Source organism: Loxodonta africana, chromosome 1 (genome assembly GCF_030014295.1).
Source record: "Loxodonta africana isolate mLoxAfr1 chromosome 1, mLoxAfr1.hap2, whole genome shotgun sequence".
Classification (NCBI taxonomy): domain Eukaryota; kingdom Metazoa; phylum Chordata; class Mammalia; order Proboscidea; family Elephantidae; genus Loxodonta; species Loxodonta africana.
The window spans coordinates 104,826,287-104,841,691 of NC_087342.1; the positions used below are offsets into that span (position 1 = coordinate 104,826,287).

At 49.6% G+C, this 15,405-nt stretch overlaps 1 protein-coding gene across 1 annotated transcript in view; it reads left to right on the forward strand.

Annotated features, from left to right (window-relative positions):
* The window catches only part of CIMIP3 (ciliary microtubule inner protein 3), a 76,194-nt gene extending 63,798 nt beyond the window's left edge, over window positions 1-12,396 (forward strand). The window contains exon 2 of the mRNA XM_064285962.1: window positions 9,842-12,396. Coding sequence (XP_064142032.1) covers window positions 9,842-10,171 — 330 coding nt within the window. The 3' untranslated portion in view covers window positions 10,172-12,396. The remainder of the gene's footprint in view (window positions 1-9,841) is intronic.
* Window positions 12,397-15,405: the final 3,009 nt, after the last annotated feature.

The window sequence follows — 15,405 nt, forward strand, 5'->3', positions numbered from 1 at the left end:
AGCACCTACCTCATAGCAGGTGCTACTCTAAGCTTATTTGGTCTTTACAGCAAGTCTACTAGGTAAATTCTATTCGCATCGCCACTGCAGATTAGAAACTGAGGTGCAGAGATATTAAATGATTTACGCAAGTCACACAGCTAAGAAGTGGCAGAGCTGGGATTGGAACCCAGGCAGAATGCATCCAGAGGCCATGATCTTAACCACTACGCAAATCTGCCTCTCAAATGATTTACAAAATGAAATAAAAAAGATACGGCTTGACTGTCCAGGCCTTCCTAAAGGAGGTCTCCCCAGCCACTGCTCCTTCTTGAGGTTCCTACAGCGAGGGTGACCTGGCCTGGGCTGGGGAGACACTCTTGGGAGGACTCAGTCCTATGATCAGTCAGGAGGACCCTGCATGAAGGCTTTAGGATGTGACTCACCTCCCCCACCCTCAAATGTCCAAGATACAGGCACCCAATGTCCTCATTGTACACGTAAGGAAACTGAGGCCCAGAAAGGGGACAGGACTGGTCTCAGGTTACCCCTGACAACCAGTCCAGCACCTTTGCCCCCTTTCAGCTGAGACAAAGCATTATGTGTGCTAAGTCATGGTTCCCTGCTCCCCTCAGCTCCCCAGAAATACCTCTAGGATGCTTCCCTCCTCTTTCCACTCATGCCACTGCCGGGGCTAACAGTTCATGGGTCCTGGGGGATTGTGGGAGGAGGGGAGAACAGAGTGGGCCAGGAGGTACCTGCATGAAGACCCTTCCAGGCCCTGAACCTTCAGCCTCCCTGCGCACTGGGCTGCAGCACCTTGAATGAATCTCTAACACAGCACTTCCCACCAGCCTCCTGGCTCCCCTCCTGACAGCTCTTTCCACAGCCAAGGCATGAGAGCCAGGCCATTTTCTCCAGAGTCCAAAATGCTGTGTTGCCACCTTCCTGCCCTCACCCAAGCAAGATAGCATCACCCCAGAGTGCTTGGAGATCCCTAATCAGGGGCTCTGGCAGGACAAGCTGATTGCTGCTGCTGCTCCTCCTTCCTTCATTCCTGCCAGCCTCCCCCTCCCAGGCCCTGCCAGCCTCCACTGAAATTAGGGGTTATTACCATCAGGGTGTGAGATCAAGACCCCAACTCCCGATCTGCCTGTGGGCCTCAAAGTCCACCCCGTAACCAACAAGTCATTGCTAACACAGTGCCAGGGAGGAAACAAGTCCTGGGCCCAGCCCAAGTCAGTGTGGCAGAGAGCAGGAAGTCACCAGCTTGCTCTCCTCCCTCCCCTGTTCCTCCCTGACCATGTACTCCCCCCCTACCCCCGCCACCCCACCTGCTGGTCACAGGGAGAAGCATGTATCACTCGTATATGTGAGATTTCTGACCCATTCCTGGGAGGTGACCATCAGGCCTGGATTTGGGGGAGGTGAGACCTCAGAGAGGTGAGGGCCTGGTTTTTGAATGTGGGGATAGGGCAGCTCATTCAGGAGCTTATCCATCAATCCAATTACTCACCCACCCATAATAATAATAGCTAATGTTTACTGAGTGCTTTTTCTGTGCCAGGTACTGTCCCTAAGCCCCTTGCCCAACCTTAATGGGTAAATACCTCTAGTCTACCCATTTTACAGATGAGGACACAGAAGCACAGAGAGGTCAATTAACTTGTCCAAGGTCACAGAACTAGAAAAAATACTGATGGAGCCAGGATTTAAGCTCAGGCAATGTGACTCCAGAGCTTGTGGTCCTGTCCCCAATACCACCTTCAGCGCCCATGTCTCCATGGACTAGGAAGACCCAGAGGGGATTGTGTTGTCAAAGAGGCATCATAATGCCCCGGCCCCCACATTAGCTCTCCGTACTTCGGCACTCTCAGTGCCCTCTAAGAGTCCCTGGGAGCCCCAGCAGCCCCTGACCACCAGGTGTACCATCTCACCACCAAGGAAGGCCCTGGTCAAGGATGTCAGAGGTGGGATGGCATCACAGGGTGGCAGCAGGACAGCTCAAGGTCACAAGTCTGATTAGCAGGAAGGAGTATGCAGGATCTAGCAGGCCCACCTGTGTGGCTGAGAGCTGGTGGCCTCTTGGGTATGAGTGCCACCACCTGACTTTTTCTCCCTGGGGTGGAACATGAGATGGGATGGGCCACCATTGAACTTTTCTGGTTCCTATGCCTCTTCAGCGGAAACCCTGGTGGCGTAGTGGGGTTAAGTATGATGGCTGCTAACCAGAAGGTCGGCAGTTCAAATCCACCAGATGCTCCTTGGAAACTCTGTGGGGCAGTTCTACTTTCTCCTATGCGGTCGCTGTGAGTCGGAATCAACTCAACAGCAGTAGGATGGGTTGGTTGGTAGGGTATGCCCCTTCAGTTCTCCAAGACACTTCCTAGGTTGTTCAATTTGCATTACCCAATGTCCCCAGTAAACTTGTAACTATTAATAATAACAGCTAGTTTACTGAGTACTTAATAGGTCTAGGCCCTTTATTTATTTTTTCCTTTTTTCTCTCTTTTTTTAATTGAACTTTAGATGAAGGTTTACAGAACAAACTAGTTTCTCATCATTTAGTACACACATTGTTTTATGAGATTGGTTAACAACCCCACGACATGTCAACACTCTCCCTTCTCAACCCTGGGTTCCCTATTACCAGCTTTCCTGTTCCTTCCTACCTTCTAGTTCCTGCCCCAGGGCTGGCGTGCCCCTTTAGTCTTGTTTTGTTCCATGGGCCTGTTCAATCTTTGGCTGAAGGGTGAACCTCAGGAGTGGCCTCATTACTGAGCTGAAAGGGTGTCTGGGGGCCATACTCTGCAGAATTTCTCCATTCTCTGTCTGGTCTAGGAAATTTACATGGCATATCTCTTTAAACTTTCACATTAACCCTATAAGGTAGATTCTCTTGTTATTCCCACTTTATAAGTGGGAAAACTGAGGTAGAGAGTAGTTATAATTTACCCAAAGATTAGGCAGGTAATGAGTGGTGGAGCAGGAATTTGAGCCCAGGTAGCTGGCTGCAGGCCTCGATCACATGCTACACAGCCTCACAAGGAAGCTAAGGACTACGCATGGCCTTCTCATCCATCCTTTTCAGTTCCCCTCTGCCCTCAACTCAGGCAAAAACCCATTGACATGAGTTACAGAGTAGAATTGCTTTGTAGGGTTTTCTTGACTCTAATGTTTATGAAAGCAAATCACCAGGCCTTACTTCCACAGTGCTCCTGGGTGGGTTTGAACTGCCAATCTTTAGGTTACTAGTTGAGCACCATTTGCACCAATCAAGGCAAACAAGCTCTCAAAAAGGTTCAGATGAGCACAATCAAAACCTAGATGTAATTGCCAAATGAGGCTGGTAATAGCTGCTCTTTATTACTGTTTGCCTTGTGCTTTCACAGTTCCCACAGCTCATCGCACACACCCCTGCCCCCCCCAACACCACTCAAGTAGAAATCCTTATTAATCCTCATTTTGCAGATGAGGCACCTGAAGCTCAAAGAGGCTCAGCAACTTGCCCAAGGCTGCCTGACCTGTAAAGGCTCAGACCTTCAGACTCCAAAGCCCATCACATTCCTGCAGCACCGGGTGTCCCCAGGAAGTTCAGCTAACTTCCTCACCCAAGTGCTATTTGCATTTCAACAGGGCTCAAGGCCTTCCACCGAGTGTGAGGTGCTGATGGTGGAATTTCAGGCATGGGCTAGGTTATCGATGTGGGAATGTGCCCGTGGGCCTGGAGTATTTAAGCAGACGGGGTGTCTTCCTAGAAGACCTATAGTGATACCGCGAATGAGGTCTTCTTGGCCTACCCAGAAAGCCCAATGCTTAAAAATCACCCTCTTCCCCATTGTAAACCCCGGTATAAGGGACGCACACATAATACACTGATTAGGGTCAATCTGGGTTATCTGAAAGGCCTTTGTGGGGTCTGCCTATCCAGAGTCCTTTTCTTTTGGCTCTAGCTTTAAACCCGAGTGAGAATAGGTTAAAGGGATTCAGAAAGAAGAGGAGGGGCTGGTGAGACCCTCCACTTGCCCTCAAGCTTCAATGTGCCTGTGAAATAAGAGGCTTAATGAGGCTGTGGGAATCAGACAGAGGAGAGGGGAGTCTTCCTCCAACCTCTAAACCAGAGATTCCTGACCTCATTTCTGTTGACATTTTGGTCTGGACAGTTCTTTACATAGGGGAATATCCTGTGCGTTGTAGGATGTTTAGCAGCATCCCTGGTCTCTACCCATTAGATGCCAGTAGCAACCCCAAATTGTGGCAACCAAAAATGTCTCCAGGCGTTAGCAAATGTCCCCTGAGGGGAAGATCACCCCTGGTTGTAGACCACTGCTCTAAACTCACACACACACACACTCAGTGCACTTGACACAGAGGACGTGAGGAGGAAGAGATGGCTAAATGAAACCAGCTGTTAACCTGGAAAGTATGTAGTCAGGCCCCACCCTTCTCCAGAGCTGGCTGAGCTAGGCCTCGGGGAGAAATGGGGTGTTCCCACCCCTCTGAGGTTAGTCACTTGGAGCCTGGCTTGGCCCCTGGAAGGGGCAGGGCCATGGCAAGGGCTACCCCAGCTTCCTCCTCCTCCTCCTCCTCTCAAGATGCCTTCTCTTCCTTCGTCCTCCTTCTTCCATCTTCTCCCCTGGAGTGTCCCTCTGGCACAGTTTCTGTCAGGGCCTCATTCCTGGGTATGTGACTTTCCCTCTTAGTCTGAGCAACCAGGACCCCGGGTGTTGTAGTAGCGGCTCGGGCCTAGCTGGCAGGAAGGCCCAGAGCAGGCGGGCTGAGTCAGGGCCTGAGCTGGGGCAGAGAAGGAGGGGAGCATTCAAGTGCTGGCTCCCACCCTAACTAGCCCTAGGACTTCTGCCAAGTCTTGGCACTTAGAGGGCACCTCATTACTAGTGGTATGATCTTAGGTAAATGCTTAGACTCCTTTGAGCCTCAGTTTCCTTATCTGAAAAATGGGGTAACAACTCAAATGATTCTTAGGAGCTTTTTTTAAAAAAAATAATTTTTATTGTGCTTTAAGTGAAAGTTTACAAATCAAGTCAGTCTGTCACATATAAGCTTATGTACACCTTACTCCATACTCCCATTTACTCTCCCCCTAGTGAGTCAGCCCGCTCCCTCCTTCCAGTCTCTCCTTTCGTGACTGTTTTGCCAGTTTCTAACCCTCTCTACCCTCCCATCTCCCCTCCAGACAGGAGATGCCAATACAGTCTCAAGTGTCCACCTGATACAAGTAGCTCACTCTTCATCAGCTTCTCTCTCCAACCCATTGTCCAGTCCCTTTCTTAGGAGCTTTTGCTGAGCTGAGTGGCTAGTGCCTGGCACTTGGTAGATGCTCAATTGTGTTAGCAGAGAGCCTCCCCCTTCCCTCTATGGGGTATCTGCTCAGCCCCTCCCACCCCCACACATTTTGAAAGCACCTGCCTCTGCCAGCCCCAAAGCCAGCCTCTGGAGCCTGAGGTAAAGGGTTCACGTGGCCCTAACACTGAAGGGGCAGTGGGGAATGGGAGGGGAGAGGTGATGAGAGAGACCTCTGCAGTTCCTCACCTCCATGGCCGCAGGCTGAGCCCTTTTATGGTGACAGGAGGACCAGAACCCCACATCCTCAGATTCACGCTTAACACATGGCAACCTGAGCCACCTCTTGTGGTCCAAGAAAGGGAAAGTTCTGCCGGGCCAGGCTGTCAGCTTGAACTTTGAAAACATGGAGGATGAAGAGATTGGGACAGGCTCTAAAGCAGTGGTTCTCACAGCCCTCAGGGGACGTTTAGCAATGTTTACAGACATTTTTGCTTATCACAGCTGGGAGGGGCTGCTACTGGCATCTGGTAGGTAGAGGTTAGGGATGTTGCTAAATCTGCTACAGTGCACACAACAGCACCCGTAACAATTATCCAGCCCAAAATTCAGTGGTTTCAAGGTTGAGAACCCCGCTCCACAGGGAGTCTGAAGTTCACCTTTGTGGTGTCTTTGTTACCTTCACACACAGAGCCCGGCATACAAGAGGCGCTTAGGAATGGTTTTTGTTGTTGAGAATATACACAGGAGAACATACTGTTTCTACCTGTACAATTCAGTGACATTGATTATAATCTTCAAGGCATGCAGCTATTCTCACCCTCATTTTCTGAGTTGTTCCTCCTCCATTAATATAAACTCACTGCCCCCAAGTTTCCTATCTAATCTTTTGAGTTGCTGTTAGTTTGATCCCATGTAGATAGTTTCAGGGATGGTTTTGAATGAATTAATTAAAGAACTAATGCCCTTGCCTTGGCTCTGGTAAGAGACTGTAATGTACACAGTAAACCCCACACTTTGCAGTGTGTCATCCTGTCCATGCAGATTCCAAGAACCCCCAGCCACGAGCCAGCTTCCACACCCTGCAGTGTTCTTACCAAACTGAGGAATCTGGTTGCCTCACCCTCCAGTGAGACCGGCAGCTGTGGAGAGCAGCTGTGGCTGAGCACCTGCCTCCCAGCACCCAGCGGAGCTCAACAAGAATTGACGGAATGAGGGCAGAGATGAATTAAAGATTAACCGCCCCTCACAGGCTCTGTTGCCACAGTGCAGTGGGCACAAGAAGCTCATGGAGTGTAGGGTGTGGTCCCTGGAGTCAGCAATGCCCAAGTTCAAATCCCAGCCTTGCTCCTTATCAGTCACGTGAAACCCTGCACATGTTCCTAACCTCTCAACTTTAGTCTTCTCAGTTATAAGAGGGGCTCATAATAATAGTTTCCTCCAAGGTTAATGTGAGGATTAAGCAGTGACCCACTTAAAGGGTTTGGTGCAGCACTTATAAACGGTGATGGAAAACGATTGTTGGTTACCAGCATCATGGTTCTTTTCCTGTGCTCGCCCCTCTACCTGTAATCTCGACTGCAGTCCCAGGGCCGAGCCTGGGAGAGTCTGGGGAGGCTGCTGAACTTGCTCACCTTCCTATCCAGCTTGGCTGAGTGCCAGCCTGGGGTAGGCCCCAGGGATACAGAGATGAATGGGATGTGACCCTGGCTGCTGGGAGAGGGTTGCAGGCTCTTGGGACATTAGCAGGGTCCCAGCAGAGGACTACAGCCACAACTGGGATGAGGCATCACAGTGCCAAGGGTGCAAAATTTAAGGAGGCACTCATTCTCAGTACACTTTCACAACCCTGAGCGCAAACACTGCCTTAAAATTTGCACCCTAGAGTGCTGCATTGGCCTTACCCTAGTCTCAGCCCTGCAAAGGACTGCATCATAAGAGGAATGCTAGAAGGGGCAGAGGAGGGAGAGATGGAGGAAGGGGATGTAGGCATCAGAGAAGGCTTCCTGGAGGAGGTGTCAGGAGAGCTGCTGGGCTTGGAAGGCTAGGAAGAATTTGGAAATGCAGAGATGAGGGCACATTTATTCCTCAGTAGAAACTAACATAAGCAAAGACTGTTTTGGAGGAAAGCCCTGGGCAAGTATGGACTGGACAAAAAAAAAAAAAACCAAACCCACTGCTGTCGAGTCGATTCCGACTCATAGCGACCCTATAGGACAGAGTAGAACTGCCCCGTAGAGTTTCCAAGGAGCGTGTGGCGGATTTGAACTGCCAACCTTTTGGTTAGCAGCTGTAGCACTTAACCACTATGCCACCAGGGTTTCCATGGACTGGGAAAATAGCTTGTAAATTAAATGCAAAGGAGCCTACTTTATGACTTGAGCACCTGGGACTTTGTAAGAGGGCTGGGGCTCAACTTCCACTAACTGTGTAGCTAGGGGTTCTCCCAGTGCCCAGGGTCTGAAGGGCTGCCAGGATAGGCAGAGAGGAAATGGGTTCCCCTGGCAGAGCCAGCCTTACAGGCCCAGTGGGTGGTCACCTACAGGCATCTTGTCACTAGTTCCTCTGGTTTGTACGGACATGGATCTGAAGGCCTCTGGTAGAATGAACATCTGGTACCTGGGAGATGGTGTCGGGGTTCGGAGGTGAACAAGAAAGTTCAGTCACAGGGTTGTCAAGGAGTGTGGCGATAGGAGTAAAAAGTACAGTGAGATAAGCGTAGTGAGGCGGGACTTCTAGAGAGCGAATAGAACCCAAGATCCCAGGGACCAAGAGTAGGGGGTAAGGGGAGGCAGCCATTGGTGACACGGCTTTGTAACAATGAAAGGTGTTCTAAAATAGAATGGGCTGGCTGGCTAAAGGTCTACTGCCCTTTATTAGAATTCAGTTCAGTCGAACCAGCATTTATTGAGCATTCCCTAAATGCCTTGGCCTGGAGTAAAAGAGGGAATAGGATTGTGGAGGCTGTTATGTCAAGGGTAAGGGGGTATAGAAAGAGAAGAGAAAGGCACTGCCCTTAAGGAGCTCACAATCTAATGGGGAAGACAGAATTTTCCTAATGACTGGGAGGGAGGGCATTGTAGGCTGGGGAAACAGCCTGGGCACGGGTCCAGAGGTGTGAAGGACCAGGTGTGCTCGACGGCAATGAATTTGTTTTGTTTTGTTTTTGGTTTAGAGAGCGAAAAAGGAGCCCTGGCGGCACAGCAGTTAAGTGCTTGGTTGCTAACTTAAAGGTCGTCGGTTCAAACCTACCAGCTCCTATGTGGGAGAAAGATGTGGCAATCTGCTTCCGGAAAGATTACAGCCTTGGAAACCCTACGGTTTTGGTTTAGAGACCAAAAGGATACTCTGGGTGGCACAAATGATTAAGAACTTGACTCCTAGCTGAAAGGTTGGCAGAGGTGTCTCGAAAGACAGGCCTGGAGACCTGTTTCCAAAAGGTCACAGTCTCAAAAACCCTGTGCTCTGCACACATGTGGTCGCCATGACTGGGAATCCATTCTTTGGCAACTAACACCAACAACAAAAGGGAGCAAAAGATACTTTGAGAGTGAGAGCAATAGGCCAAAAATTGTTTGCCATCCAGAGTGGGAGAGAAACTAGCTGAATGGACATGGAAATAGAGGGTAGAGAGGAGTGTGCTGTCTCGTTAGGGGGAGAGCAACTAGGAGTATACAGCAAGGTGTATGTAAATTTTTGTATGAGAGACTAACTTGATTTGTAAACTTTCACTTAAAGCACGATAAAAAAAAAAATCCTTCGCCGTCTAGTCAAAACCCACTCATAGCGACCCTATAGGACAGAGTAGAACTGCCCCATTGGGTTTCCAAGGCTATAATCTTTTACAGAAGCAGACTGTCACATCTTTTTCCCATGGAGTGGCTGGCACGTTTCAACCGCGGACCTTTCAGTTAGCAGCCAGGCACTTAAGTACTGCACCACCAGGGCTCCTTAGTGCAGTAGGACCTGGCCAAGAATCCCGAAATATGCATTCTGATGTGAGTGTGAAGCACAGGCTGAAAAGGCACAGGGTTGGGAAGCAGGAAGACAAGCTAGAAAGCGGGAGGAACCCGGCAGGAGACTGTGGCCTGACTGGAGCAGTGGCAATGGGGAGGAGGAAGAGGGGCAAATGAGAGCAATGTGAGGTCAAGTCTTGGTGAGCTGGCAGATAACTCTGATAAGCAGACAAAACCAGTTGCCATGGAGTCGATTCTGACTCATGGCGACCCTGTGTGTGTCAGAGTAGAACCGTGCTTCACAGGGTTTTCAATGGCTGATTTTTTGGAAATAGATCACCAGGCCTTTCTTCTGAGGGATCTCTGGGTAGACTTGAACCGCCACGCTTTTGGTTAGCAGCTGAGCGGGTTAACTCTTTGCAGCACCCAGGGACTCTGATAAGCAGGCAGAGGCCTGCATTACCAGGCATCAGCTCTGGAGTCTTGGCTCTGTGGCCAGCAGAGCTGTGTGCCAGGATGGCCCTGTGGGCTTCTGAGCAGTGACTCTAGTATTCGATGCCCCAGTGATCGATGCCCCAGCTCTCCTCTTCTCTCCCTCCTTCCAGGACTCACAGAAAACCTCAGTACCCAGTCATGGGCCAAAGACATCATCAGGCAAAAAGGTGAAGACCCCACGCCCACTGCTGTCCCGGACGTGGAAGCAGGACCGAGAACAGTCTCTGGCAGCAGCGTATGTGCCGGTGGTAGTGGACCCCAGGGGCCAGAACCCAGACAGGCTTAGGTTCAATTTCTACACCTCCCAGTACTCCAACTCTCTGAACCCTTTCTACACCGTGCAGAAGCCTACCTGTGGCTACCTGTACCGCCGGGACACTGACCACACACGCAAGCACTTTGATGTGCCTTCCGCCAATGTGGTCTTGTGGCGCAGCTGAGAATGTGCCAGTCAGAAGCCCTCGGCTCCGTACCCTGACCCCCATGACTCCAGGCCCCAGCGGAGAAGGGTTGCTCACTTCAGGAGGACCAGCCCATGCCTGGACTAGGACAGCTGTGCCATGCCCACCTGTCAGCAGCAGTGGAGGGAGGTATCTCTTTTCAGCAACAATTAAAGTTTGTCCTTCCTCTCCCTGGCATCTGAATGGGTGGCTGTGGGTGGATAAACTGAGACCACAGGGGCGTTGTACAGAAAGGTTATGTCCAGAGGTGCCTGAAGACTTAGAAGGACTTGGGTCTCAGTCCCATCACCCCAAGAGTATCCTCAATCCCCCTTCAGAGCCTGAATCCTGAGCAAAGCCCATGCTGGCCACAAAATCTCAGGGTCCAGGTTTGGCGACTCCTCCAAAGATAAGAAAGAGAGATGCATCAACTGCCCTCTTATGGACTCCTCCTCTCCTGGGCTGGAGAATAGGGAAGTAATACAGGGCGTGAACACAGTCCCTAGGGAGCCCCCTCCCCAGCCCCAGTTTTACTTAAAACTGCCTCTTCTGACTTGTGGTTTAGTTGGTTGGGAGTGGGCTTCCCAGTCTCAGTCTCTTCTCCTGTGGTCCAGAGGAGGCAACTTGGGGCTGGTTAGGCTGGTGGGTCATGGCTCATGGAGCAGAAGGATGGAGGCAGAGGGCACTTGACCCACAGCAGTGGCCCGAGTACTGCGTCACTGGTCACTGCCACCCGGGGTGAATCCAATGAGTGGTATGCTGGAACAGCTCACACCGGCCTGTGAGACAACTATGTGCACCTCTTTGTCTTCCCTGCTCCACATTCAGCGACTTCATGTTGGCAGCTCAAAATTGGCCATAGTGAGAGTATTTGCATTGCAAAAATCAGCAAATGCCTGCAAATAGGGGCTTCTTTTTTCCAGAGAAGGACCCTTGGTTGCGCAGTGGTTAAGTGCTTGGCTGCTAACCGAAAGGTCAGCAGTTTGAACCTAGCGGCCACTCCACGGGAAAAAGATGTAGCAGCCTTCTTCTGTAAAAAAAAAAAAAGACATACAGCTTTGGAAATCCTATGGGGCAGTTCCACTCTGCTCACAGGGTCGTTATATGTCGGCATTGACCCTACAGCAATGGGTTTGGTTTTTTGGTTTGATTTTTCCAGTGAACACCTGTTAAAGATTCACCAATACATCACTGGGTGAATCCTGCTGGTTTCATTTCTAGCAGTGAAATGAATTTCACTCTAGGTATCCAGGAGAGCGTATTTCTAGAGCACAAGAGGTTGGGGCCAGTGTGGCAAGTAGGACCAGGATACCTGGGAACTCCCAGAAAAGCAGCCAGTGACATTGACCAGTCTCTACAGCTTTCCTGGATACCTTTCTCGGAAAAGAAGGTGATAAGGGGAGAGGATCTCCTAGGGGTTACCCGAATAGCGTAATCCAACTTCTAGTATTCAGTTATTACCGAATTATTCAGCAAATGTTTATTTGCATCTACTATGTTCCAGGAGCCCTGGTGGCACAATGGTTAAGAGCTCAGACCGCTAACCAAAAGGCTGGACATTCAAATCCACCAGCCGCTCCTTAGAAACCCTATGAGGCAGTTCTACTCTGCCCTATAGGATCGCTATGAGTTGGAATCGACTCGACAGCAATGGGTTTTATGTTCCAGGCAAAGGAGGCTTGGTGGTACAGTTGTTAAGCGCTTGGCTGCTAACTTTAAGTCAGCAGTTTGAATCCACCAGCTGGTCCAAGGGAGAAAGATGTATGTCATGGATTGAATTATGTCCCCCCCAAAAATGTGTGTATCAATTTGACTGGGCTGCGATTCCCAGTACTGTGTGGTTGTCTTCCATTTTGTGATCGTAATTTTATGTTAAAGAGGATTAAAGTGGAATTGTAACACCCTTACTAAAGTCACATCCCTGATCCAATGTAAAGGGAGTTTCCCTGGGGTATGTCCCGCACCACCTTTTCTTTCAAGAGATAAAAGGAAAGGGAAGCAAGCAGAGAGTTGGGGACCTCATACCACCATGAAAGCAGCACCAGGAGCAGAGTGTATCCTTTGGACCTGGGGTCCCTGCACCAGAGAAGCTCCTCGAGCAGGGAAAAATTGAGGACAAGGACCTTCCTCCAGAGCCAACAGAGACAGAAAGCCTTCCCCTGGAGCCGATGCCCTGAATTTGGACTTTTATCCTACTTTATTGTAAGGAAATAAACTTCTCTTTGTTAAAGCCATCCACTTGTGGTATTTCTGTTACAGCAGCACTAGATAACCAAGACAATATGGCAGTCTGTTTCTGTAAAGATTACAGCCTTGGAAACCCTATGGGGCAGTTCTACTCTGTCCTACAGGGTTGCTATGACTCGGTGGCACAAAACAACATGTTCCAGGCACAGTGCTGAGTGCCAGGGACAGAAAGATCAATAAGACTCTGTCTTCGAATTAAGAATATGCAATCTTTCTTAATTTTTTTTTCTTCTCTTCCCTTCTTTATCTCCATTTTCCTCTAAGTTACTTTTTGCTGTAGGCTCTCTTTCAGGTTGGAGGCTTTCTTTGAATGCCTGGTGATCCTTGGCTGGGACCAGACCATTTAGCATCTGTACCAGGTCTTTCCTCCTGCCTGGTTGTCAGTGTTTACAGAGCCCAGCCTGGGAGGGAACTGAGGGTCTCACTCTGTGCTATACAGATTTTCTCTTAGCTTTCCAGGTGTCAGAATGGCCCCTCTCTTCCCTAGCTGTGCCTAGAGAACTAGAGACTCCCTGGTCCAACTCTCCAGAATGGCCTTCAGCCAGGGTCAGGGAGGGATAGATGCCCAGAGATGCCTGCTCTACTGGCCTGTGGTGGCACCTGGGAAGGTAAATGCCCCTTCTACAGATATTCAAGCAGTCCTCCTATTTTCAGCCCCTGTCCTGCACCCCAGCCTTCAGAGGCACCTGGTGCACACACCTTCTGAACCCCAGAGCTCTGTGACAGTAATTAGCATTGTTTTTGTACTAACCTCCACGTCCTTCTTTTTGAAGGCACATTTCAGTTTCAACTTCAGTCTGATAAGAGAGCTACCACTTGTCCACCTGCCTTCTGTTTTCCAAAAATTTATTAGAACCTCTCGTCTCTTGCATTGTTTTTCTCTGTGGATTTATAGCTTTAAAAAAAATGCATTTATTACCATTTTAGTGGAAAACAGAGAAATCCAAATTTTCAGTCTACCATCTACAACTACAGTCTTTTTTTTTTATTGTGCTTTAAGTGAAAGTTTACAATTCAAGTCAGTTTCTCATACAAAAACTTACACACACATTGTTATGTGACCCTAGTTGCTCTCCCTACAATGTGACAGCATACTCCTCCTCTCCACCCTGTATTGCCCGTGTCCACTCAACCAGCTCCTGCCCCCCTCTGCCTTCTCACCTCCAGACAGGAGCTGCCCACATCGTCGCATGTGTCTACTTGGGCCAAGAAGCACACTCCTCACCAGTATCATTTGATGGCTTATATCTCTGTCTGAAGAGTTAGCTTTGGGAATGGTTTTCTACAACTAGAGCCTTTAGTCATTCATTCAGTCAATCACCCAACAGCCACTTGTTGAGCACATAGTGTGGGCTGGGTCCTTGGGATGCAAAGATGAACAAGACCCATCTCTGCCCTTCTAGACTTTATAGCTCTTGTGGGATGGGAGGCAAGATCTACGACTGGAGTCTTTACTTTACACAGGGATGCCTCCTCCTCTACCCTTTACAAGGGGCTACCCCTTGAGGCTCGTCTGGAGAGACTGGCCTTCATGGAAGCCCTTGTCAGCTTCCCTGAGCAGGAACAATGTCAGTAAGGAAAGAGTGCTGGGTCCTGCACCATTTCCGTGGCCGGCTGTGGATCGAACCCGAACCGTTGTGATCCACAGCGTTTTCATTGGCTGATTTACAGGAATAGATCGCCAGGCCTTTCTTCCTAGTCCTTCTTAGTCTGGAAGCTCCACTGAAACCTTTTCAGCATCATAGCAACATGCAAGCCTTCACTGACAGACAGGTGGCAGCTGTGCATAAGGTGCACGGGCTGGGAGTCGAACCTGGTCTCCCTGATAGGAGGGAACTCTACCACTGAACCACCAATGCCCCCGATTTCTTTGAAGAAACTGGCGAAGGTCCCACCTTGATATGGTGGGATAATCCTGGGGAACAGGTGAACCTGTGCTCAGGACCCTGTTGTGTTTTTGTGGAGGTAGTAAGTGGGCTGACCAGCAGCCTTGGAGGGGGATTAGTCAGATCTGGGATTGCCACCCCTCTCGCCTCTGCCTGGGCAGGGCTATAACCTCTCAGCACCTGCCCCACCTTCTCCCTCTCCTCAGCACCATTCAGCCAGACGGATTCTCTTTCTCTGGTACACCATCTGTCCCAGGAGGGATTCCTGATGATAGAGCATTCAGGGGAAGCCACAAGACCTTTGTCACTGTGTCCACTGTGAGATCCATGCACACTGCTTTCTGTTCCCCTTGTGTGTATTCATCTCTTCCTTGAGGCCTTGGTATCCATCCCAGTTCTCCCCTGACTTGGTGTCCATGTCTCTGGGGGAAGGAATGGAGATGTGGTGAAACCCATGTAAAGTTGTTCACTACAGATTAGTAAGTAAGCACACGTGAGCCCGTGCTTACCTTACTGGCTTATTCACCCCCAGCTACCAGGGGAAGGCTGAAGGAGAAGGGGGCCTGTGAGATCCCACTAACTCCATCTAGCTCTTCTTCAGAGACTTAAAGGCTTAGGCTAAAAGCATGGCAATGAGATGGAAAAACTGGTACCAGGACTTAGCGTGGTGCCTTGAACACCAAACCAAAAGAAACCCGTTGCCCTTTGACTCCATTCCAACTCATAGGTATTTAATACAGATCCCTGCTGAGAACTTGACATTTCTAACAAGTTCCCAGGTGGATGCTAATGTTGCTGGTTAGGGACCAATTATGAGAACCACTAGTAGAGCAATGGTTCTCAAAATTTATTATACATAGGTCAGTTGGCATAACACAGTTCATAAAGAAAATATTTTATATACTACTGTGGTGAGCAGTATCTGCAGTCTTAAAAGCTTGCCGGTGGCCATCTAAGATACAAGAATTGGTCCCACCCTGTCTGGAACAAAGGAAAATAAAGAAAAGCAAAGACACAAGGGAAAATTAGTCCAAAGGATTAATGGACCACATCAACTACAGCCTCCACCAGCCTGAGCCCAAAAGAATTAGATGGTGCAGG